The 25,698-nt window shown below is 36.7% G+C and overlaps 1 protein-coding gene across 2 annotated transcripts in view; it reads right to left on the bottom strand.

Moving 5' to 3' along the window:
- The window catches only part of TNKS (tankyrase), a 153,465-nt gene that overhangs the window by 18,332 nt on the left and 109,435 nt on the right, over positions 1-25,698 (bottom strand). For both annotated transcript variants that reach the window (XM_004021749.5, XM_042241375.1), the window contains exons 12-20: positions 20,338-20,509; positions 19,120-19,199; positions 17,134-17,279; positions 15,224-15,389; positions 13,674-13,893; positions 13,277-13,386; positions 9,133-9,321; positions 5,869-6,106; positions 4,800-4,882 (exon numbers count right to left, since the gene is read on the bottom strand). In XM_004021749.5, coding sequence (XP_004021798.5) covers positions 4,800-4,882; positions 5,869-6,106; positions 9,133-9,321; positions 13,277-13,386; positions 13,674-13,893; positions 15,224-15,389; positions 17,134-17,279; positions 19,120-19,199; positions 20,338-20,509 — 1,404 coding nt within the window. The remainder of the gene's footprint in view (positions 1-4,799; positions 4,883-5,868; positions 6,107-9,132; positions 9,322-13,276; positions 13,387-13,673; positions 13,894-15,223; positions 15,390-17,133; positions 17,280-19,119; positions 19,200-20,337; positions 20,510-25,698) is intronic.

The following is a 25,698-nucleotide window of genomic DNA, read 5'->3' as shown; positions in this document are numbered from 1 at the left end:
ATATAATGTATTTAATGAGTACCTTCTATATGCTAGGTATTCCCCCAAAAGTGACTAATTAAACATTTCATTTAATTCTAAAATGACCCATTACAGCTCAGAAAGGTAAACAGCTGGCCCCAGGTGGTAGTGAAACAGTGGGGCCAGGGAACAAACAGAACACTAACACTACAGGTCATGATAGTTCCTCTACCAAGGAGATAAAAAAGTCAACACAAATATCTGGTAAAGGTCGGTAAATGTTTTGGAGGAATCCCATGGGAACTCTCAGGAAGGCTACTGTGTTGAGGTTATAAGTGGGACTGGGAACTAAGAAAGGAACAGGAAGGGGGTCAGGAAAGGTTCTTAAAAGAAGGTAATAATTCAGCTGAGGAGGAAGACTTAGAGGAAGAAGGGAAGAGTGTTTACGACAAAGGGAACACTATGTACAAAAGGAAAACCAAGTGAATAGAAAACATTTGAGAGACTCTAGTATTAATAATAAAGTTCAAAATGGTTAGTGTATAAAGTATATACAGGAACAAAAAAAAGTGATGGACAGAGCAGTAGGCTAAGAGCAGGGCTTTATGGGTCTTACACATCAAGCGAAGACAGTGTCCAAAATGCCCAAGGACACCTTTTCAGCAGAGCAATACAAACTGTATTTCAGGAGGACGGTGGTACGAAGGGCAGATCTGGAAGGGAAAGTGACTGTGAACAAGGTGATGGTGGTGGGGTGGAGAAGACCGGAAGGGGTGAATTGGAGAGCAACTTCAAAGGGAGAGATGACCGGGCTTAGTAACAGACATGGTGAAGGAACAGAAAGGCATGGGAGTAAACGTTATTCCAAACTCTGATGAACAGCGAATATGGTATTACTGTATTAATAATAAAAGAAGTGGAAATGGCTGGAAGGTGGATTTTAGACACGTTTCTCCAAGATTCAAAGCTTTTATACTGCTAGAAATGTTTTTCTGAAAATTTTTAACTCACTTAAAAAAAACACAACATAGTTACATCTAGGAAATTACAAGTTTGTTGGGCCAGTTATTTATATTCAACATGCATTAAAACCAAATTATAACCTTTAACACGAAGATCACCCATCTATCAGTTAAATCATCTTACATATAAAGCAAATTTCACTTCGAGAATGTTACTTTAAGAAGAGCTGCCTCTTGTTTCTAAGATTTATTTATTTTCTCTGGGGTGGAGGGAGAAACACTGGGGTTTTAACGAAAAAGGCCTTTCTTTTACGTTGCTAAGTTGCAGGCTATAGTAACAGATATTAGAATTAACTTTGCAATCATGTTCATAATTAATTTACTGAGTCCATGCCTTTGTCTTTAGATTCTGAAATAAAAATTGATTTGGTCACTTTTCATATATATACGTGGACCAGAAGTAGGTTCACAAGGAGTCTTCTAAGTCATAGCATTTATGTTGCAGGAATTGCAATGTAAATCAAAGAGCCTTTCCCACAGAAAAAGTATCATAGTCAGGAAGCTAGGTTATAGAGAAAGGGCCCGAGTGACCCTGGTACGACACTTAACTGTAAAGGACATAGGTATATATTACTTAATACGGAACTTGGCAAAATATATATGACAAACAAGCTAGCTAGGAGACTTCTGAGAGAATAACTGTGAAGGTAAGAGGTGGGGTGATGATGCTCTGAAGGAGGAGAAATAAATGATCTTCTGTAAAGGACATAGGTATATATTACTTAATATAGAACTTGGCAAAATATATATGACAAGCTAGCTAAGAGACTTCTGAGAGAATAACTGTGAAGGTAAGAGGTGGGGTGATGATACTCTGAAGGAGGAGAAATAAATACTTTTCTCCCACTCCACTGGGAGAAAAGTATCTATCAGAATGGAAGTAATACTCTGTTATGTGTCAAAGCATCTCAGGAAACAGAATGACTGGCTCAAGATCAGTAATAGACAACAACTAAATGGGTACAATCCACACACACCATAATACTTCCCCTCACCTCATGAATACCTTGACCTCATCACATTCTACTGGACTGATGTAGAATGTTAACGGCAGAAAAGTCCTCTGGATAAGTTATGGAAAGGGTTACAGAACTTATTACTCTAGAACTAAAGGCTAGTCAAGAAACAACTGTAGTCAAAATAAAACTTTTGATTGCTTGAAGACTGGGCCAGAACATAGTCACACACAGTTCCATACAGAGAATGATAATATTATTTGTCTGCAGGGAAGGAATTAGGCTAGGTAATACACGTTAAATGGAAGCGTCAACATATTGATTAAAAAAAAGGATACAGAAATTACTCTGGCAAAAGGAAAATCAATGGAACCATTTACTCAGAACAAAAGTGCAATTAAAAAGATAACAATGAAACTGATGAAACTAGGATAAGCTGTCAAAAGGACCAACTGTAAGATTAAACTATTAAAAACAATAAAATAAGTATGCCATAGGGTACCATTACTATAAAAGAGAACATATAAAGTAAAAAAGAAAAAATTATGATGCAAGCTGACTAAAACAGTAGAGGCTGAACTCTTTTGAAAAATGGCTAACTGGAATGATTTGCTTGAATCTGGGTCTTTGTTTTTATTAAGCAAAGCTATGTGAAATTTCAGTTATTGTGGATATGATTTGGGAAAAAGGGAAATGGCCAGAATATGGCTGCAGCAGAGGATACTGCTCTTAAGACAGCTTTAATACCTTCAGGAAGGATAAGGGAAGAAGAGTATTACAGTGTAGGATATTCCCATAAGAAATCTCTAAGCCAGAGGGAGAATCAATGGCAGGTGAAGCTTAAAGGCAAAGGTAATTATTATAGCATTTATAAAACCTCTACCACCAGACAGAAAATACAACCATTGCTTCATAAAAGCATATTTTAAAAACTGGCACAGCTGTACAAGGCTGGGAATTTTAATTATCTGGACTTTTGAAAGTATTATTTTATTTTACAGGTAAGGCGAGTGATAGGTTAAATGCCTTAATCAGAATCAAGGTCTTTTTTCATTCCAGTGCTACTTCTACCAAACCATTTTGATCATTAAAGATCAACTACAATATATAGTATAAAGAAATTTAGCTAAAATGAAAGACATTAGAAAATCCTGACATAAAAAATCTTTCATCATTGATATGAAAAAGACCTGGAGTTTTAAAAATTAACTCTGAACTGACTATATGCCTACAAAGAAATCAGAATGGGCCAGAGGGTCCAGTGAAGAATCTGGACACTGTATCCATAAAAAGAATAACTAAAAAAGAAGATGAATTTATTATGCTAAATTAGGAGAAACTTTGTAGGGGTGGGTAGTTGATTAGAAGGATAAATCCACAATAAGTTTACTAGGTCTTAGAAATGTAAGAAGGGCTATAGTTATGCTGCAGCGAGCTGACTGGTGACCCTCAAAAAGATATGTCCAAGTTCTAATCCCCAGAACTTGAGAAGAACCTTATTTGAGAAACTTCTTTTTTTTTTTACATCTTTGCAGATGTAAATTCAGTTAAGGATCTTGAGATAAGGAGATCATCTCGGACTAGGTGGGGAGGGCTTAAACTCAGTGCAAGCATCCTTACAAAAGATACACAGAAGAGAAGACAGACACAGAGAAGGCAAGGTGAAGACAGAAGCAGACATTGAAAGGATGCGGCCAGAAGCTGAAGGGGCCTAGCAGCTAGCAGAGGTGTGGGGCAGATTCTCCCCTAGACCCTCTGTAGGGACTGAAGCCCTGCTGACACCCTGATTTTGAACTTCAGGCCTCCAGAACTGTGAAGGAATACCATTCTGTTGTTTAAGCCACAGGTCTGTGGAAATTTGGCAAGGCAGCCCTATGAATAGTCTAATAGGCAGAAAGGGGTGAGATGTCTGTGCAAAACAGTGTCAAGATAAACAGATGATTAACAGATTAAACATGGGGCAGATGTGGGTGTATTTTAGATTAGAAGCATTTCATTATACCTGTCCAAATTGTAACAAGATATTGTTCCACATCGATATAAAAAGGGTAATTCCTGTATCTGGGAGAAAGACTTACTGATCTCTAAAAATTCTTCCCATTCTAAGATTCTATGTATATTGATAATATCCAAGTTCAACTCAGGGATTTATTACTTGATGTTTAATGGTAATAAAATCACATAGTGATAAGTTAAAAACTCATTATTCCATATAAAAACAGACTGACAAACAGAAGGATCTTAATTCATAAACAACCTAATGATTTCACACTAAGATCTTTATAGGCATTTCAGATCTGTCTGAAAACAGTCTAAGTCTTTAAGCATATGGCCAAGTTCCGGTTCAACATATTTCACTCTCTAGCTAGACAGTGGAAACTTCATAAAGGAGCAATTTTTAAAGGTACACTTGCCTAGGAATTATTTTGCTTTCCAGTTTAATGGACAACTGCTTCATGAAGATTTTGCTAAATAGTTAACATAAAAATTTCTTACTAGTTTTAAGTGAATCCAGTCACACTAGTAATAAAATGAGGTAAATAAAGGCTAATAATTTTTTGGAAACAAGATGAGGGAAGATTTTGAAAGCATTCTTTTGAGGTGGTTTCATGGCCTAAATTTTGACATGTAATAAAACATATTGAGCCAGACTGCTTATGAAGATACAACAACGTAACGTTAAAGACTCTCACCATCTGTTAGACAATTTTGGAAAGAAGCATAATTAGTAGATGCCCCTAGCTTCTTCAGAAATCTGTTTTGAGTTTTAAAAGAGTGGTTAAGAAGCAAAAAAGAATAACTGGCAATTAATAACTCCTAGTAGTTAACTGAAAAGACTGGACAGTATATGAGAGCTTACCTGTTCTGTTTCAAAGATGTCCCGAAGATGTTCAAGACCAAGGCTTTTTAGGAACTGGCTAATATTCATGTCAAGACCCGCAACTAAAACAGACACACGTTAAAGTTTTTCAGAAGGAAGTACATCAAGCTAATGGAAGCTTCAGTATTTACTTAAAGCCATGGCTCCCTGACACACCCCTCTACACACCTGTGCAGCTGCTTCTACACAGCATAAAACGATCTAAATTACATAAATTTAATTTACACTTCAAGTTAGCTCTGAATTTTATGGGGAAATAAAAGAAGAGTTTATCTTATCAGTAGTATTTATATTAATATTTTAAAGCACAATATAATGATTTTAGTGATATATTTAACAGTGGAATTTAAAAATCAAAATTTACCAGTTGTTTCAGTTTTCATTTCTTACATAATCTCTCTCCATTTTTTTGATATAATTTCAGTAAGCCTCACTCAGTACTGCAGTAAGATACTACAGTTGGAGAAGGATGTACTGGGATATATGTGAGTAAGGACAATGCAGAGGTCAAGGCATTTAGTCTACGAACGCATTTTTTTAAAAAGAAAATATCTTATTTTATATAAATGCTAAGATTTCCTCCCTTGGGGAAGCTGGAGGAAGGCATAAGCCCCGGCCGGCCCTTAGTTCTTCAAATATATTATTCATGGCAGGGAAACTCATGGCAGACAGGCAGGAGGGCCATACAAAGCATGGATACACTTGTTTGGACTTTTCTGCCGTGAGCTGAGCACAGGAGAAATCAAATGGAGGACACTTTTCAGCAGTCAGCAACTGATTAAACAAAATGTGTGTTTCAAAGTTTCAGGTTCCTGGACAGCAGAGCATGAGGGAAAGAGGGTAAGACCGTGTAGGGGCTGTGGCTGTCTGATTCTGGTGCCCAGAACAGTGGGAGTTTATGAAGACATGTTTCTTATGAACTGCTGTGTACGTGAAAACTCATAGACAGGATGTCTTTAAGTGAGGTGTTCAATAACTACCAACAGAAACAAGGGAACCCGTTAATTTAGAACACCAAAACCAAGCGGGCATTCAGCGGTGCACTTGCCTTCTCCTTCCTTCCTCTCTGCGCCCGCCGCGCCATCCCCGGTGTTGGATGCCCCTCCCACGGCCAGCTCCGCTAAGGGGCCGGTGAGGTTGTCTATGCTGCTAGCAGCAGACAGGCAGGAGGGGGTGGATGCTGGTGAGATCAGAGAGGCGCTCACGACAGTGGCCTGAGGTTTGAAACACGTCGGTAAGGCCTCTGGGGGCATGGCATCTATCAGCAGAGCTCTGATGTCATCAGCCTAAGAAACAAACAGATGAAGCACACACACAAAATATTACATCTTAAAATAAGTTTCTCACTAAGGACCGAATACGTAGTGAATTTTTTTCTTTCATGGATGCTCCATTATTCCCTATTAGTTTTTGACAATTCCCTCTTCTTTCCTTCTCTGATCGACAGCTCCAAAGAGTCCCAGTAGTTTCAGTAGGTAGAACTGGAGAAACTATTCGATACTAAAAAAATAGTATCAAATTTTTTCAAAACTATTTCAAAATATTTCATTTTTTGAGGATCTCATGTGCAGCCTGTGATGATAGTTAATAATATTGTACTATATTCTTGAAATTTGCTGAGAGCAGATCTTGAGTGTTCTCACCACAACACACACAGAAAAAAAGTTAACTGTGAAAAGAATCCAAGAGTGTGAACTATACTGATTCCCAGAAACACATTTTTTAACACTAAATGAAAAGTACGCACACAGTTGTTCATACTGATTGCCCATGTATTCAAAGGACATATAAACTTAACAAAGATATGAAGAGTTAAAAATTAAAATATTTCATCTTTCTTCTAAAAAAGAGCACTTTTCAGAACTGACTTTCAATCTCCTTTAGAAGGAGTTTCCATACTTACTATGTTTGTTTATGCTTAACAACTATGATGATTTTTGTTCATTTATTTAGTGCACATTTAATAATTTAATGTATAATAAAAACCTGGTAAAATTTTAAAGGGACCGCACTTTGGCCAGCTTATTCATGAACTCTTCAGTCTGTTAGGCACAAGTGCTGTTAGAGTATGTGGGGGAATCCCTTCCTCCGTGTACATCTTGTACCCCTCCTCCCATCAAGAGGTGGTACCTATATCCCTTCCTTTCAATTTCGGTTGCTTGTGAGTCGCTGTGACAATTAGAATGCAAAGGAAGTGGTGCTCTGAAGCTTTTGAGCCAGGCTTTAAAAGGACTGGTGGTTTCTACGTTTTTCTCTTAGAAATCATCCTCCCATGCTATGAAGAAGTTTGGACTAGATCATTGAGTCTGAGATACGACGCACAGAGAGGTCCTGCAGGATTTAAAGCCACCCTGGATGCTGTAGCCTCAGCTGAGCTCCCAGCTAAAGGCACTGCGCAAATAGCTGGACTGCCCAGCTGAACCCAGTCAATGTACACGGCTCTGAGAAACTATAAGTCACCATAGTGAGTCACTCACTTGGTTTCGGTTAAGCTACTATGAGTTTTGAAATTGTTTAATACTCAGTAATAGATGTATAAACCAGAATGTGGCTTAGGGAAGTATTTTTGGTTAAAAAATTCTAAATTACGTGACCATACAGTAACTCCCTAATTTCTAGAAAGTTCAGGAAAGATGTTTCTGTACTGTGTTTAATTCTGTAGTTAAATAACACATTTAATCATGAAAATTTAATTTTGAAAATATTTCTATAATATATCAGTTTACTTTTCCATCTTCAGAAGAATGATATACTGCTTTTTTTTTTTTTCCCTCAGTCACTCAGTCGTGTCCTACTCTTTGCGACCCCATGAATCGCAGCACGCCAGGTCTCCCTGTCCATCACCAACTCCCGGAGTTCACTCAGATTCACGTTCATCAAGTCAGTGATGCCATCCAGCCATCTCATACTCTCGTCCCCTTCTCCTCCTGCCCCCAATCCCTCCCAGCATCAGAGTCTTTTCCAATGAGTCAACTCTTTGCGTGAGGTGGCCAAAGTACTGGAGTTTCAGCTTTAGCATCATTCTTTCCAAAAGAAATCCCAGGGCTGATGTCCTTCAGAATGGACTGGTTGGATCTCCTTGCAGTCCAAGCGACTCTCAAGAGTCTTCTCCAGCACCACAGTTCAAAAGCATCAATTCTTCGGCGCTCAGCCTTCTTCACAGTCCAACTCTCAGATCCATACATGACCACAGGAAAAACCACAGCCTTGACTAGACGGACCTTAGTCGGCAAAGTAATGTCTCTGTTTTTGAATATGCTATCTAGGTTTGTCATAACTTTTCTTCCAAGGAGTAAGCGTCTTTTAATTTCATGGCTGCAATCACCATCTGCAGTGATTTTGGAGCCCCCCAAAATAAAGTCTGACACTGTATTTCCCATGAAGTGATGGGACCGGATGCCATGATCTTCATTTTCTGAATGTTGAGCTTTAAGATATACTGCTTAGAAGATAATTTTTCTTTGATTATCTCATCCCCTCAGGTGAAGTGATGTCGCTCAGTCGTGCCCAACTCTTTGCGACCCCGTGGACTGTAGTTTACAAGGTTCCTCTGTCCATGGAATTTTCCAGGCAAGAGTACTGGAGTGGGTTGCCATTTTCTTCTCCAGGGGATCTTCCCGACCCAGGGATGGAACCCAGTCTCCCTCATTTCGGGCAGACGCTTTACCGTCTGAGCCACCAGGGAAGCCCAGGTAAATTACCATAAACACCAAATGCTCTAGCATACTATGTGAAATGTAGAAGGTGATAAGATAGCTTCAGTTCAGTTGCTCAGTCGTCTCCGACTCTTTGCGACCCCATGAACTGCAGCACGCCAGACCTCCCTGTCCATCACCAACTCCCGGAGTTCACTCAAACTCTTGTCCATTGAGTCAGTGATGCTATCCAGCCATCTCATCCTCTGTCATCCCCTTCTCCTCCTGCCCTCAATCCCTCCCAGCATCAGGGTCTTTTCCAATGAGTCAACTCTTTGCATGAGGCAGCCAAAGTACTGGAGTTTCAGCTTTATAAGATAGCTTACTAAATGTAATTCTTTGAGAATACAATCTACACACAAGTTTTCCTATGATTGATGTTTTCCCTCCGAGTATGGTCAAAAAATGTAACTTACTGCTTAGTTTGTTTTAATAGTTTTAAATTAAAGCAACAACAACAACAACTTAAAAAAATTCTCAAGTTTCCAGAAGGAAGGAAACTTGTTCTTCTCCTAAGGGATAATATGCACCACTAAAGCAAACCTGCTAATAAACCCTGGAATTTACTGTCATCCCTGGAATTATAAAAAGCAATTCTAAATATTCCGAGGACTTACTGTCGCCAGATCTAAAGGGGTCTGGCCTTCCTGGTTCTTCATAGTCGGATCTGCACCGTGCGCTAGGAGTAGGGCACAAAGCTGCGTCCTGCCTTTTTGGGCTGCTTCATGAAGAGGAGTAAATGCCCACTTGTCTGTTGCATTTACGCATGTGTTGTATTTTATCAATAATGCTGCAATGTCCACATGCTGAAGAAAAACAAAAGGTTACCAAGAGGTAACAATGAGATTATCTGGTAAAGCTCCTTCAGGTACACTTGTTTTTATTTAACATTTCATTGCCCCTACATCTCTATTCTCATCCTTAACAAGTTTCTTTGATTAAAAAAAGAATATTCATTGCACCCTTCCAGCTGTATTTTGGACTTCATCTTTTCTTGCTTCCTCTAAAGTATCAATTTCGTAATTATTCTGCTACTCTGTAATTCTTCATGGGAGCTTTAAAAAATTTTTTTATTCAGCCCTATAGCATATTCAGACCTATCTTAAATTCTCTAACCCACTGCAATCTTATCTGTTTATTTAAACACTCATCTCAAAGATTCTCAATGTTCTTTCTTCAGCCTTTGGGGAAGTAATGTAACGTAACAAAGCAACATTCTACAAAAATTAGTCTGTCATGCCTAAAGTGACTTAGGGGGTGGAGGAAATGTCAGCAGCAGCACATACATTAATAATCTGGACAGGAGGTGATAAGAGGCTGAACTGTGATGGTTGGAGAAGAACACAAAAGAAGAGCTAAATTTGAGAAATTCTGAAGGAAAAAAAATTGGGTTTTAGAAAAACAAATTAACTACAGAGGAAGGAAGAGTTGAGAAAGAATTCAAAGATGACTGTCTTTTGTTTTTTTTAATGTAGTCTAGAAGATTTACAAAAATGGTAGAGGGAAGCATTAGCAGAAATTGAGTAGCACAAATATAAGTAGGAGGGAATCTTCAAGGAAGGTTCACTCGAGGTATGTGGTTTCTAAAGTAAAATATCTAAGTAATGGTGTTCTGTAAATGGTTTGACACAGAAGGTCAGAGCACAGATAGGATGGTCATTTATTTATTCACTTATTCTCTCTAATGCACTTGCCCACCAATCAGACATTTGCTGAATACCTATCTGAGGCTGACTTTCATGAGAATGGGAAGAGATAAGGAAAGTAAAGACAGGAGTATTGGGATGTAGGGCAGGCTTCTTCAAATTTTCCTTAAGTATTCCTTAAAATATTTTCTTTGTTCTCCTAAATACACTCACTTCAAAAGGAATAGGTACTTCTTCTGAGGAAGAAGAAATGTATATTAAATTTTTTTTCATACAATACAAATATTTTCTAATTTTAGGAAAAGTGATTTCAGAAAACAGAAGAAAATTTATTAGACAAATACAAATCAGAAGCATCTAAGAAAGCTTCCATATTTGCTCTGACAATATAAAAACAACTGCAACAGAGCATAATCAGTCCAAGGCTTCTGAAAACAGACCATGTTTGGGCCTTCTAGGGATTATGAATGATATGGCATAATTATAAAATTGATTCTAACACAAAAGATAGAAAGAGGTAATATCTATAGTACTATCAAAATCACTTAAAACAAACCCCTGTAATTTATTTCCCTTATTCAAAGGACATATGTTGAAAAGAATAGTTATTTTTATTCAATTAATCCAAAAGCATGGAGTAATTTCAAGCTTCTCCCTAGTAAGGTTACAGGGTATTTAAACTATGTTTCTGATGATTAATTTTATTCTACTGGCTCAGACAGTAAAGAATCTGCCTGCAATGTGGGAGGACCTGGGTTTGATCCCTGAGTTGGGAAGACCCCCTGGAGGAGGGCATGGCAACCCACTCCAGTATTCTTGCCTGGAGAATCCCCATGGACAGAGGGGCTGGGTGGGCTACAGTCCATGGGGTCGCAAAGAGTCAGACGTGACTGAGCAACTAACACACACATTTGTATTGATGGAACAATATAATCAGGCAGTCGAATTTGTATAGGTCTCCAAAATTAAGGCAGTCCAAGGAAAATTATGTGAGGATAAAATTAATTATATATATGGTATATATTATTAAACTTTCTTTATATAAAATCTGTAGTTCATGCTTGGAGAAACCAACTACATGCTTGTTAAATATGCTGAGAAACATCTGGAAATGCAAAAACAGGAAGCATATTACTATACATGTAACATAGTACTGGTATAGTACTATACACTAAAACACTAAAAAATATAGTGTTTTTTAGTCTTAAAAACACAACTCTTAGTCTTAAATAGCCAAATCACTGGGGCAAAAATTATAACTGAAATTTAAGGCTGGTGAATGCAATAAATAGCTACAGTTCAGTCCTATACAACAGGACTGAGCAAAGTATTGAACTGGAAGGTCTAGAAAAGAAACTGAACTCTGCTGGAATGTTTCCAGGAGTCAATTTAATATGGTTTCAAAATTCAGCTGCAACACAAAATGCTTTAAATGACAAATGTAACATAAAAAAACTTCAAGGGCCCTAATTCAACTTTAGAAAGTTGGGAAGCAAGGAGAACAGAAATGTGCTTGGGCTCCAGTTGGAGCAATTTAATTTTACAATAATGGCATGCAATTCCCCTAACATATATTATACATTTTAGAGACAGCACTAAAAAATGAAAAAGTTGAGAAAGAAAACTCAGTAAATTGATTTACTCTTATGAAAAAATACAAAACTACATGCTGTGTGGTAAACAAATATCAATGCCTTATATCTGCTGAAGAGCAAAAATATTAATGGTCATGTATAAATATATATTAAAACTAATATAAGGCATTATAATAGAAAAACACTAAGCAGGGTAATGCACATTACCATTAATATATATTCTCATTAAACCTTTAACTTTTATTCAAATTTCTTAAACTATGTGTTTGTTTCTCCGTTTGGAAAAACGGAAGTGGTAAGTTCTTTCTATATAAAAAGGCCCAAAGATACACAGAGAGCTGACTGACCTCTCAGAGGAAAAAGGTAAAATATGTATCAAAGAATAATGAACAATAAATAACAGCTAAGTAACTTTATGTCATTTCAGCTCTCTCACAAAATTATTTTATCCCCAGGATATCAGTTATCGTCCACTACTGAAGTCACTTAATCTGTGTCTATTTAATACTGATTTTGAGTTGGTCAGATACACACTCGGAAGTAATATTTTCTTTCCTATCTGGCCAACCTGAAACTGGTTTGCTGCTTTCCTGAAGAGTGTTTCAACTCAGGACATGTCATCTCCCTGAAATACTGGTCACTGAGAGGGGGCATGAGGAGATGTGGATATGCTCATCATAAAGGGCAAGGAAGGAAACAGTAAAAGAATACGGAAGTCATATGATTACCTTTTACTTATAGTCTGTCAGGTTTCTTCAAATCTAGAAACTGTCCTCACCAATAATGACTCCATTTATGAGAGCCCCTGGTATGTACATTTTGGCATCTGGGCATTTTTACAGTCAAATAGGGATTAAGTGGCTCAGCAGAAAACACAGGAGCATTCATATTCTTCCTGCGTGAGTCATCAGACCTAGAGTGGGCCCTGCTGACTTCCAGGCAGGTGGTCCAACAAATATCATCAAGGTTGGAATACATCCATTTTCTCTTTCAGTCGACGATTACAGTTACAGGGCTTTGAAAGAATAAATTTCGACTTTCACAGTGGGGTTTCCGCTAGTAAGTGGGGTTTCAGCTAGTTATCTGAACTGTATGAAACCATATATAGCAATCACTCAACCATTTACTTGAATATTTCTAAGATGCTGATGATAAACATAAGCAAGCATAATTTTCATGCTTACAGAGTAGCCTGCTGGCTTTCAGAGTTTATAAAATCTACATAAGGTACAGTTAAGATTTATTATCTGTATCAATAAATATTAGCTGAGCAGCCATTAAATACCTATTATTGTACTACATAATGTGAAGAGTCCAAAAAGCTGAAAAATATACGGTCTTTGGGCAAAAGACAGTTAAGCCTAACTGAGAAGGCTAAGGCTAGAAACACTTTAAATAGTAAGATTAAAATTGTACTAAATTATGCTGTTGGTTAGGTATCTGTTGGTTACTTCATGTATGGTATGTATTTAACCAAGTAGTAAGTATCAGTGAACTTTTCTGGACTTTAGCACGCTCACCCCATAGGATGCCGCATTGTGAAGAGGTATTAAACCACCTTTGTCTTGGGCATTAACATCTGCTCCGTGCTCTAGAAGATACTCCGCTACTTCCAGGTTATTGTAGCCTGCTGTTAGAATGAAAAAAAAGCAAACATGTCAGCTTAAAAGGAAAAAAAAATGTATATAAATGATAATGATCAGAAAATACTGGGTTTTTAATACTTTCTGTTTTAAAAACTAGGTAAGAATGATTAAGAATAAAAAAATTTATAAGATTTATAATAAGTTATATAAAATTATGTCAGTGAAGCATTTTACTGAGTAGCAGCACTCTTCCTGATCAGCATTTCTTTCCTCTTCTTATGAACTGTATCCAAGAAAGGACATGAACCTTGGAAGTGCTGGTGATGCTTACCGGCCAGGTGCAGAGGGGTGGAGTTTCTGCCCTGGGTGTCTCTGCAGTTGATATTCTCTGGGGTACAGAGCTTTTGCACTCTTGCCAGGCAGCCCTTCTTGGCAGCATCCAACAAAGCAGCATCTCCTCTCAGCAAGTCCTGGATATCTGTGTCTCCTTCTTTTACCAAATCTAAAGGTGTATTTCCGTCTCTGTTCTTTTTAGTGGGATCTGCTCCATGCTACAAAATAACCAAATGGTGTTTGTGTTTTCTGTAGCATCTTTAATACGTTTTGTTTCTTTATTTTTAACTTCACTTTCACTCCTCCAAAGAAAAATACCTATTCTGTGTGCATTGTGAAAAACAGAGGCAACATTTGGTTTTTCTTGCAAATCTCCTACTTAGCAACAAACTGGGATCAGCTTTCCAACTACTTCCCATCCAAAGCCCCATGCCTCAGGATGACCTGTGATGGTGAGAGGGAAAGGTGTCAAATGTCTTTCACTTCTGTAGCATATACTGTCTCAGACTCTATGCTGTCTTTGGAAACCACTTTTCCTTTTAATGATGGCCTGGCTAGAAATGTTAATCAAATCTTGATTATTAATATGTAAAGATATTCAGTGCTGATGAAATGAGAAGAGGAAGACACAGGTGGAAAAAGTATTAATACTCAATTCCAAATGGAATCAGTAAAAAGAAAGTTTGGTAATTTAAAAATATTTTTGTTTTAAGTCTGAGCACCTAAGGTGAAATTAGATAGAAATATATTAACAATTAACTTGATTTTATAAGTTTAATCATTTATACTTATGAAATAAAGTAATTAAAAGTCAAGAATCTTTATTTACAGACCTGACACAGATGTTATTGGCTCACTGGGGAAATTTGGAATAACCAACCCAGACAGTGAATTCACAGTGACCTAGAAGTTATTTCTTACTTAACCAGGGACAATAAAAATTAGTATCAACTACAGTGTTATTCTTAAAACTCATATGAACACATCTGATCCCATAAAAGTGGTAGGAGAAGAATTTTATATTTAACTAAGACAAGTTTCTCTCTAGTTTAAAAAAGAGAGAGAGGAAATGATATAAATACATGTCCAGTCATTTGTCACATCTTTTAATTTTCTATCTTTTAATGTTTAATTAATGCTTAATAGTTAGAGGTGAGTTTGTTAACAATAATAAAAATAGCTAGCGAGGAAAAAAAATCAAACTTGATGGAAAAACACATTTCTTCTTATATAAATATCTTCTGATATTAATTGTCAGTTACAGATAAGTAATGCAAGCTAATTCAACTCTTTCCAAAACCTACCTTGTTGAATTGTGATGAACTCAACATAATCAAATCAGTTCAGAAAGGCACTTCAGCCACTACTCAAAGCTACGTAAGAATCATGATATCACACTTAAACATCCCCCTAGAACAGAAAACGGAAGCAGTCTCTACAGCACTTACTGCACTGTATTACAGAATAATTTACCTTGATGTCATTTTACATCCTAACCAAATAATAACTATAATTACCTTATATTTTATAATTTTTAAAAGTACATACTTTTAAAAGGAGCTTGCAGATTTCATATTTTCCTTTAGCTGCTGCTTCATGTAGAGGGGTAAATTTCCATAAGTCCGCCACATTGACGGAAGCCCCATGTCTTACCAAGAGCTCAGCTACTTCGTAGTGTCCATATGAACAAGCATTATGAAGGGGCACCAAACCACTAAACCAAAGAAAATTATTTTAAAGACATACAATAAAGCGGTGTGTTAAAATGATACATATAATAAAATAATTCTCTATGGCATTTGACTATTATTGAACACTCCCTTAAGAAAAATAATTCTTTGATCTTGAAGATAGTCAGTATTCAGTAATGAAAATAATGACATCAACCAAGAACTCTAGTCAGATGTACAAACTATTCTGTGATGACTCGTTTAAGTTCTGATTACAAGGCAGCTGGCCTTCTAAAAGGACAAAAAGTGTCCCCATAAAAAAGGAGGGTGCCTCAAAAGATAAATTTAAGTTGCACTTAGTACATAGCAGACACAAGGTATCAAGTTAGGACCTTTTTGCTTAGAGAGATCCGGTTTCTTTGTTTTTGTTTTTAATGTTTTGAGACCAAAAATACTAAGTGCTAAAATGGGGCAATAGAAACAAATGTTGGCTCCTCTCTAACGAACCATAATACTTTGAAAGAGATAGTGATTAATATCAAATGTTCATGTCTGACGTCTTTCTTTTAAAAGAGAAATAAATGCAAAATGGTTAACTGAAATCTAGTGAAAGTGAAAATGGTAGTTGCTCAGTCAGGTCCGACTCTTTGTGATCCCAAGGACTGCAGTCCTTTTCTGTCCGTGGAATTCTCTAGGCCAGAATACTAGAGTGAGTTGCCATTCCCTTCTCCAGTGGATCTTCTCGACCCAGGGGCTGAACCTTGTCTCTTGCACTGCAGGCAGATTCTTTACTGTCTGGGCAACCAAGGAAGCCCAACTGAAGTCTAAGTTGTGTGGTTTATTTGTTAGCAATGTAACTGCACAGGAAGGTGCTTATTTATATTTTGAGATGATATGAAATTAACTCAGGATATGGAAGCTCATTTCAGTTAAAACTTCCTTCGTGCTTTTCTAGATGTCTTTTGTGTCTGCTTTAAACCCTGTCTAGATAAACTGAAATAGTTTCATAAGCCAATACAAAAATAGAGACTATCTGAATTAGTAAAAATGAAATGTTTCTACTAACATGGATGACTCTTTTTGGAGGAGAAAAGATTTAACAGCAAAAGGAGGGATGAACAATAAACTATATAAACTTATTTACAAAATACAAAAAAATAGTATATATAGGCATTAAAAGGATGAAATGAACTGCTTAGTACTGATACAGAAAGACATTCAAGATATACTATTATAAAAAAGGCAAACTGTAAAGCAGACTGCGGGATGACATCTTCATTTATGTTAAAAACAAGCCCCATCACAACAGCACACACACTGGTACACATGTGCTTCAAAACTCCTCACAATTACAACAAAATTTTGATGTTGTAATCTCTAGGAGGTGGAATGAGAGGGACTTTTCACTTTCTATACATTTTCATAAAGTTTTAATTTGGGGGGATTCCCAGGTGGCTCAGTAGTAAAAATATATCTGCCTGATACTTTAGGAGATATGGGTTTGATGCATGGGCTGGAGAAGATGCATTAGAGAAGGAAACTGCAACCCACTCCAGTATTTCTGCCTGGGAAATCGCATGGACAGAGAAGCCTACAGTCCATGGGGTTGTAAAGAGTTGGACATGACTTAGCTACTATAAAACAACAAAGTTTTAAGCATTATGCTTTAAGCTTTTAAAAAAAAAATTACTTTTTTAACAAGGGGAAAAAAATCTATCATGAAAAAAAAAAATTTTTTTTTAAAGTATCAAGGAAATGAATTCCACACAGTGACATTCTAACACATACCCTTTGTCTTTGGCATGGACATCGGCACCATGGTGGAGGAGGTACTCCACAACAGACACACGGTTGTAGCCTGCCGCGAAGTGTAAGGGCGTGGAATGCCGGCCCTCTAAATCTCTGCAATTCACATTCTGAGGGCTGCAAAGTTGCTTTATTGACACACACACACACACACACACAAACACAAACAGAACATTAGTATTTATTTAAGGATCTTGCACCAAAATACTGCAGGCATCTTGGATAAGTTGTAATTTTCTAATGACTATTTCTTTGATTAGATAATACAAGTGATGTTTTAAAATCAGCAAGATGTTCTGCTTTACAGTGTCTACAAATATTCTTATGTTTGCACAGCAATTTCACCTTTTTCAATATTTCCTGGCCAAAATCCTAATCAAAAAGAAGAAAACATAATAAAGCAAGCATTGCCAAGGCAAATGGTGCCTTCCTTTCATTGTTAGAAGGCTTTCCTCCCCGTGAGAGCCTGTCTGCTTGTACCAGCACGCTCTTAACCACCCTTTGCTCAAGTAAGATTAAACCTGGCTGACTGTAGAACTACCCAAAATTTCTGCCTGCTTTGACATGGCAACAAGGCGGCTCTGGAAAAATTACATTCATTCTGTCTGGGCCACCTCTTTGGCCCTTCGATCCATCAGAGCAGAGCCAAGCAATCAACAATATTTTACCTGATCTTCAAGGGGATATTTGTTTAGGTCTACAGGTCAAACTGATTCTGATCATACTAGTTGTTGGCCTTCTATTTCCTTCAGCTGTGTCCTCCAAATCGCCTCTTTGTCACCTGTTCATTTTCCTTTTGAACATTATCATCTCAGCACAAGCTCAATTCTGTCTGCTTACAAAGCAGTGGAAGCAAAGTCAGGCTGGAGAGGCTGCATCATTGGTGGTGACAGATGGATGACAATACAAATATCTGAGTAATAATTTATAAAGAATTTCATTTTTTTTTTCCAGTGAGAGAATTATTATCTACTTGAGAAGTTAACCATCATCTCCATTTTACAGATAAAAAAACCAAGGCTCAGAGAGGTTAAGTGACATCCTATGTCCTAGAGTGGTAAGGGGTAGAATAAAAACTCAAATTTCATTTTCCTGATTTTTAATCTTGCCATCTTTCTGCCATTGCTTACTTATTTAATTATTTAGTCACTGCTTACTTATTTGATTATTCTAAATTTAGGGAAGTGATGTGAAGAGAGATAATGAAAAGAAAGCTAAAAAAGGTAAAAAAAAAAAAAAAGCAGAGAAAAAGTGACATTTTCTAGGCTACATGGTCTGATGTCAAGGGCTTTCCAGGTATTTGACAAGTCTGGTTGCTGCTCCTGCCACTGTAGTAGGCTGTTATAACAAAAACTCAGAACCTGGAAGTCACCTATAGATATACTGAGAAGGGGCTGGTAGGGTGAACACAGGACTTTTCAGGTAGTACAGTTTTTTTTTTACACAACAGAAGGAAGTCTGGGCATAAGGGAGAGACTCTATAACCTAAAGAGCCATCATCATTTGGTCAGATTGTATCTTTTCATGACAAGTGATTCTGTAGCTACATTAATGCATAAATTGTAGAATCAAAAAATACTTCCCAACTGCAGGATCATAAGGATGATTTCCTAGTGCAAAGGTGAGAATCTCTTAGAAAAGGTCAAGAACACTGTTTCAAACTTTACTGTACTATTACCTGGGCTTGCACTAGCTTGCAAATTTATGAGTGTGGTCCAAAATAACACTTTAATTTTAAAAAGTGGAAAGAAATAAAAAGAGCATTCACATAACCAGAAGTAAAGTGACTAAAAAATGATTTAATGAAAGGCACATACTAGGAAATTCTTAATAAAGATCTCTCCTTATGAGTCCACTCTGCTCATCCCTCTTATTGTTTGGATTTGAGTTGTTTCACTTACAAGCTTAAAATGAATTGGGAAGCAAAGGTTTCAAAGAGCTACCCAAGACATTAAAGCATTGACATACCTTCACAGTTTCCAAGTCTCCGGCTTTAGATGCTTCTAAGAGTCGATAGTCAACATCAGAAGTGCGTATAGGTGTACTTTCTGCATAAAAGATAAGGGAGGATTACTGCTGGTTTTTAAGGAAACAGAGTAGCAAAGGAGGGAAAATTATTTGGTAAATGGAAAGAGAGATGTTCACGTAAATGCTGTCAGAGTGTACCATTAAAACTTTACTACTGTATACTGTTGGTAACTACAGGCTTGTGAGATGAAAGTGAGGGTCTCTAAAAGTGGAACTCAAACCTGGTATTAATAGGGGTTGTTAAACAAACCTTTAAAATATTGCCCAGAACAGAACCCCAATAATTTACTATACATTCTATATAATTGATGTATTCTTTCAGGAGTCATTATAGACATAACCTGGAATTGGATTAGTAAATACAGGTACAACTGAAAAGTTCAGCCTGTATATGGTCTATAGACATACAAATTTTTTGCAGAAATATTAGTTTAAAATTTTATACTGTCATCTAAATAAAAAGAAGAATTCTCATTAAAAAAAAACAAAACCTTATAAGGGCAAGATTTTACCACCAAATTCTATTATTTGTATTATCCTTCCTGATCAATAAGAAGTATGAAGACTTACACTAAAAAGTTCTGGCACATACTAAAATAGGCATTTAATGACCCATATAATGTTTTATCTTACTAATCAATTTTTAAGAAGAATTATCAAAATAATAAAAAAATTTTCATTTGTGATTCACTATTTAATTTTATCTTTTACTAGCAGCCATATATTTTAATTGTATTCATTTAGAAGACATTTTAAAAGCATTGCTGGAGCAATCTGCTTAATTTATTCAATCCTTTCCTCCCCATTTTATCAATTACCTCTAAAACCTACATATAATATTATGAGAAATTCTGATGAAATAGCTATATGTTTCCCTGATTTATAGTTATAACTTGGAGAAACTAACCTAAAATTCCCTATTAAATGGTTCTTAGTACAAGAGAAAAATTTGGAATGTTTGAAGTTTAAGAATTACAAAAAGGAGAATGTTGATGGGCAGGGCCACAGGCTAAATTGTAAGTAAAGAAAGGCAGGAAAAATTTTCAGGCCAAGAAAACATTCCATAGAGCCCCTTAAAACAAGGGGCACAAAGTCTGCATATCAGTGGACAGACTGGAAAAGGAAGAACAGAAAGCAAGGTTGTCTGTGTGAACTTACCACTCAGAATCTGCTGCACGGCCTCGTTCCCCATCTGTGCTGCTGTAAAGCCTTGTAAGGAGATGATGGAGGGATCTGAGCCGTAACTCAGCAGCAGGCGGCATGTCTGCAGATGACCAGCAAGGGCAGCTCTATGCAAAGCGGTCTGACCAAGGGTGTCCAGTGCATTCATCTGAAATATGAAGGGGGCACATGGGACTGAGCAGCTGTTTTGTTCCCCTTTATACCCTAGTAAATAAATTCTTGAGAAAAATCAATTGTCAACTTTTATGAAAAATACAATAGACTATTCATAAACTATTCACGAATTCTTGCATACTGATTCTAAAGAAATACCGTCTTCTTAAAACTTATAATATACCCATCTATTCCCTGAATGACTGCCTTCCTGTCCATCCTCCATTCCTTGCCACTCTCCTTGACAACTCGAGGTCTCTGTAAGGTCCCCAAGGTCTGGGACTCTTGTCTGAGGTTCACTGCCCGTCACAGCAAAGATGCACATTAAATACTTTTGGATGAGTGGGTTCTACCAAACTTGTTCCCAGAATGTAAAGACAACAGAGTAAGCAAGCAAAGACAGAGTAGTTAATTGTGTTTCTTTCCTAATTTTAGTCAATAATTATAACAGAATGATCTAATTGCATTACAAACACATTTAACCAAAAACTTGATTTGAAAATTCAAAAGTTCCATTTTTAAAACTTTGAAAAATTATAATGAAAGAATGGTTACTTTTAAGACTGTTAAGACAATGTTAAACTTTGGGATCATGTTTATAATTTGATCAAAACTAACCAGTCCTAACCTGTTTTTTGGAATGCCCCAGTAAAGACTACTCTAGTCAGACCAAAGTCCTCATTCATTGTACATGATGCCTCTTTCAGAGAAGCCCTTCGTTCTGCCTTTCTGGATTACAAGATCCACGGCAAGTCTCACCTTTTCTAAGAAGTCTTCCTTGATTACTTTAAACCTTGATGATTACTTCCTTTCTGAACACCTATGTCAATTCAGCACTGTTTTAGAAATTAGAACACTGGGATAGTGTTTGTTTACCAAGTAAAATTAAGGTTACGGAAATATGGACTGTATTGCATAGGTTTTCTGTGTCTAGAAAGCTCCTGTTAATGGTACACAGTAAATTCTCAAATACATTCTGGCTGGTTATTCAAAACACTTGTGTACCCCCACCAAACACAAGAATAAGAGAGGGTTTAAGACAATTGGTCTTCCTGTCTCTAGTCTTTCATTGTTGTAAGTAAGGCCGTGACACTTCAGGCAAGGGTTCAAATAAATTCTTAACAGTGTTTCATAAAAATCACCATGAAATACCGACAAATTTAATTATATCATATTTGCCAGCAGAAAAATGACTATTCATACATAAAAGCACAGTCATTATTAGCAAGTACTGATGGAAAACACAAGCGGTCAAACTAAACTTGAATTTTTCTATGAATATTTCTATTACGTTCCTATCACAGGAGAAAAAACTTAAAACTGAGAACATTCTAATCATTAACATTTTCCTGGAATTTGCATAAAACACCAATTTAATTACAGTGATGGAAATCCTCAATCCAGTTCATCAAATCATGGGAACACAGTTTGAGAACTACTAGTCTAAAATACAGATCTTACCAAGTTACTCCTCAGCTCAAACACAGGGACTCTTTCATGCCTTCACATAAACTTGAATCCCTCCACATATCATTAAACACCATCTGTCATTTACTTTTACATCACCACCCCTTCTACGATATTTTTTCATCACAATCTGATAGGCTTGCTGTGCTCCAGCGTTATTAGGTTACACTGAAGCCCTATTTTCTGGAGGTGTTAGTTTCTAAAGTCATTGCAAAAGGTAAAATTTGCCTTTGGTCAAGATTATCCTTGAAGATACCTTAACAATGCAGTGGTAGAGACAGATACAGTTTCTCAGTAAATCCAACATCAGCCAGTTTCACTTCCAGTGTCTGAGCAAATCAACTAAACACCAGATGAAGTACAGAGAATATTTTTAAACATTAACAAAACACTGTGTATCAGAAGTGGTTACCTCTATAAATATGCGTGGTGGAACTGGGTGCAGCACAGAAAACCACAGACTCACTTCTCCCATTTCTCACTCACTCTGGGGCATGCACTCATGGGGTGCAATACTGAGCAAAAATCACCACTCCCTAGCATAAGGAAGGGACGCAACTACATTTACTAAGTACTTACCAATGTTAGACTCTGTGCCTGATACTACTTGTTTTAATATATTGTAAGCTGTTTAAAAGCAGAGACTATGCTTTTACGATTTTCCTAAAGAGAACGATTGAGTACTGTAATGATATGTGGCTGGAAATGTATAGGACATAAAATTATGACTAAAAAATGCCCAGAACTGTTTTCAAAACCAGTAAGCAAAGGATAAGGAAATGATAAGGGGACTTTCTCCAAATTCTAGTCGGTGTGAACAGCCTAGTCTCAACAGCTAACTGTGAAGTTGAGTTCACCTCTTGTCTAAGCTTAAGCTATCTTTGTCCACATCACTCAAGTGGTAATTCATCATGACTTATTCTGTGACATTTCTGTACTTAGCAATGTGAACTCACACAATTTTACATTAACTATGAACATGTGATGATGTTCCAATCTGATTTCAAGTAATCTGAGAGTTGAAAACGGTCTCTATATTATTTTAGCTATTTTTTTTTTTCTGTTCAAATCAGGGCACTTTTAAATTAAAAGCAAGGAATAGTAAAAATAAAATTCACAATAGAGGGACAAGGACAGGAATCTCAAACAGGTCTATATCCTGGTAGACAGAAACTACAACCTAGGAAACAGTTGGCAGGCATACTGTAAACTTTTTAGCTTGAAGTTAAGAAACACTGGGCTTCCCTTGTGGCTCTGGTGGTAAAGAATCTACCTGCAATGCAGGAGGCTCGGGTTCAATCCCTGGGTCGGGAAGAGCCCCTGTGAAGGGAATGGCAACCCGCTCCAGCACTCTTGCCTGGAGAAGTCTGTTGAAGAAGAGTCTGGCAGGCTACAGTTCATCGGGTCGCAAAGAGTTGGACATGACAGAGCAACTAACACTTTCATCTTTTTTTTTTTTAAAGAAACATTAACTCTGCATCATCCCCCCCTTTAAAAAAAAAAAAAGTCAAACTAATTTTGTTGAATACTGCTAAATGATTATGCCAACTATCATACACACATCTTAAGTCTACATTTCTGTAATTGGTTTTCTAAGAGAAAGTAGTTCCTAGGAAGTTTATCTTCCTGAAGCAGGATTTGCTCATGCCATCTGCCTATTCAAAAATTTCCAATGGCTCTCCAAGTATTTTAAGAACAAACCCCAAACTCTCCAACTGAGACTACTAAGACCTTGCTCCAATATGTCTTTTCAGATTTTCCTCATTTCCCCATGAACTAAGCACTTATTCTATCTACTGAACCAACTAATCATTAACTTGTGACTGACAAACTCCTTTGCTTTCCTGATTGAGCCATTATTTAAAATGTATTCTGAGCAAAAATCAACCACTCACTAGTATAAGAAAGGGATGCCAACTATATTTACTACTATTTCTATAGATCTAATTCCTGGACATTCCTAGTGAAAATTCTATCTTATTCATGAAATTTCTCCCATTCTCTCCCAAGCCTGCCACCACTAATAGAAGTAATTGGTCTCTCCTCTGAATAACAATCTACCTGTCCTTTCCAATCTGATAATAGATATTCAAGTAGACTGTATTAGTTGAGACCATTTTTTAGATTTTAAGTCCCTTAAGAATCTTTATCAAATTCAAACTTCCTATATACCTCATAGTAATAAGTGCAACGCCTTGTATACTGGGTGTTTGAAAATGGTTGGTAAATGGATGGCTCAAAACAATGACAAATTAGTAAATTCTGATGATAAAGAATACAGTTTTCGATATACCATTCTGTATAATGAACAGACTACTGAAACATTCTCTAACCAAAAACCATGTATCCTTCTTTCCCAGAAGAATATATTCTTCTTTCACTCCAGAAATCTGGAGAAAAAAAAAGCTAAATGCCTATGTTGACAGAATTGTTTAATACTGAAAATAACTGACTCACTTTATCTGCAGTAAAAGTATAATTAAAGTTTTTACAGATTATTACAGGCCACTGTTATCCACGGTAGGATGTACACAGGTCAAAGCATCTCCTATGAGGAATGAAATAAACAAAATGACTACCAATTTAATTCTTAGCTAGAGTTCTGCTACAGTGATCAATATTTTACTCAAAGGCTTTTAATCCTTTAATGTGTTATGAATCCATCACAGAGTATAGAATTTTTCTAGGAAGTGAAATTTTGATATAATCTGAGAAACAGGAAACTAGGTTAGTGTTTACTAGCCACACTTGAGTAGTATTATTTGTAAACCTCAACATCCACATGGAATTTTAAAAGAAGCAATCAGGTTTTTTGAAAAGAGATATATTATATTCTAATGGTACATATTTCCTTTGCTTTCTTACAGGGGTACTCACACTGCCCACATGCCCTAACTGTCAGAGAAGTAAGTTGTGGAGCATAGCTGATTAGACTCGAGGTGCCAATGCCGTGGCTGTGCTAAACAAACTGAAGTCTTATTTACTCTTCCTTTCTCGTCTCTGAGATGAGATGGCAGCTGCAGGTGGTATATTTCCAAGCCAAAGGTTTATAAAGTAAGGGCTGTGCAGATCGTATTCAGGCCACAGAGAAGTACAACAGAAAAATACAGTCTATAAAAAGAATGAAGCAGATGAACAAACACTGGCAGAGAAGAGAAACTCATGCAATCTCAGAAAGAGAGAGACATATACAGGGAGAATGGCAGCTAAGGAAACTAACAGTTATTTCCAAATTCATTGTTCCATCTTTTGTGAATTTCAGCTATAACTCCTGCAAATCATTTCTTTGGGATTAGCTCTGTGGTTATCTCACAGAAGTAATAAGCCAGATTTCTACTTCTGCCTAATCTATATTCAGTCAATCTAACTGAATGGTAACTAAAATGTCTCTGAGACACTGGCCCCTTGGGACTTTATTCTGATATGATCAAACCTCAGATATTATTTGAACTATAAAAGCTACTTGGGATCTACAGTTTTAAAAGCACTTTAACACTTTTGGGCTGACAGAATCTGCTTATCAACTCACCTCTGAAAGAGAATTAATAAAATCCTTATAATAAGCTAACACATTTCTCTAAAGACAGCAAAGATTCTTGATCACTCTCAATGTGAGAAATAAGCCCATTAAACACCAATTACTATTGACACAATTTCTTTTTACATACAGTATAAATAAATCTGTCAAATTAAGACATGAACATCAAAAAATTTCTT

The sequence above is a fragment of the Ovis aries genome, chromosome 26 (assembly GCF_016772045.2).
Source record: "Ovis aries strain OAR_USU_Benz2616 breed Rambouillet chromosome 26, ARS-UI_Ramb_v3.0, whole genome shotgun sequence".
Taxonomy (NCBI): Eukaryota; Metazoa; Chordata; class Mammalia; order Artiodactyla; family Bovidae; genus Ovis; species Ovis aries.
The sequence above is the reverse complement of the archived record's forward strand: the minus strand, read 5'-3'. Positions and strand labels throughout refer to the sequence as shown.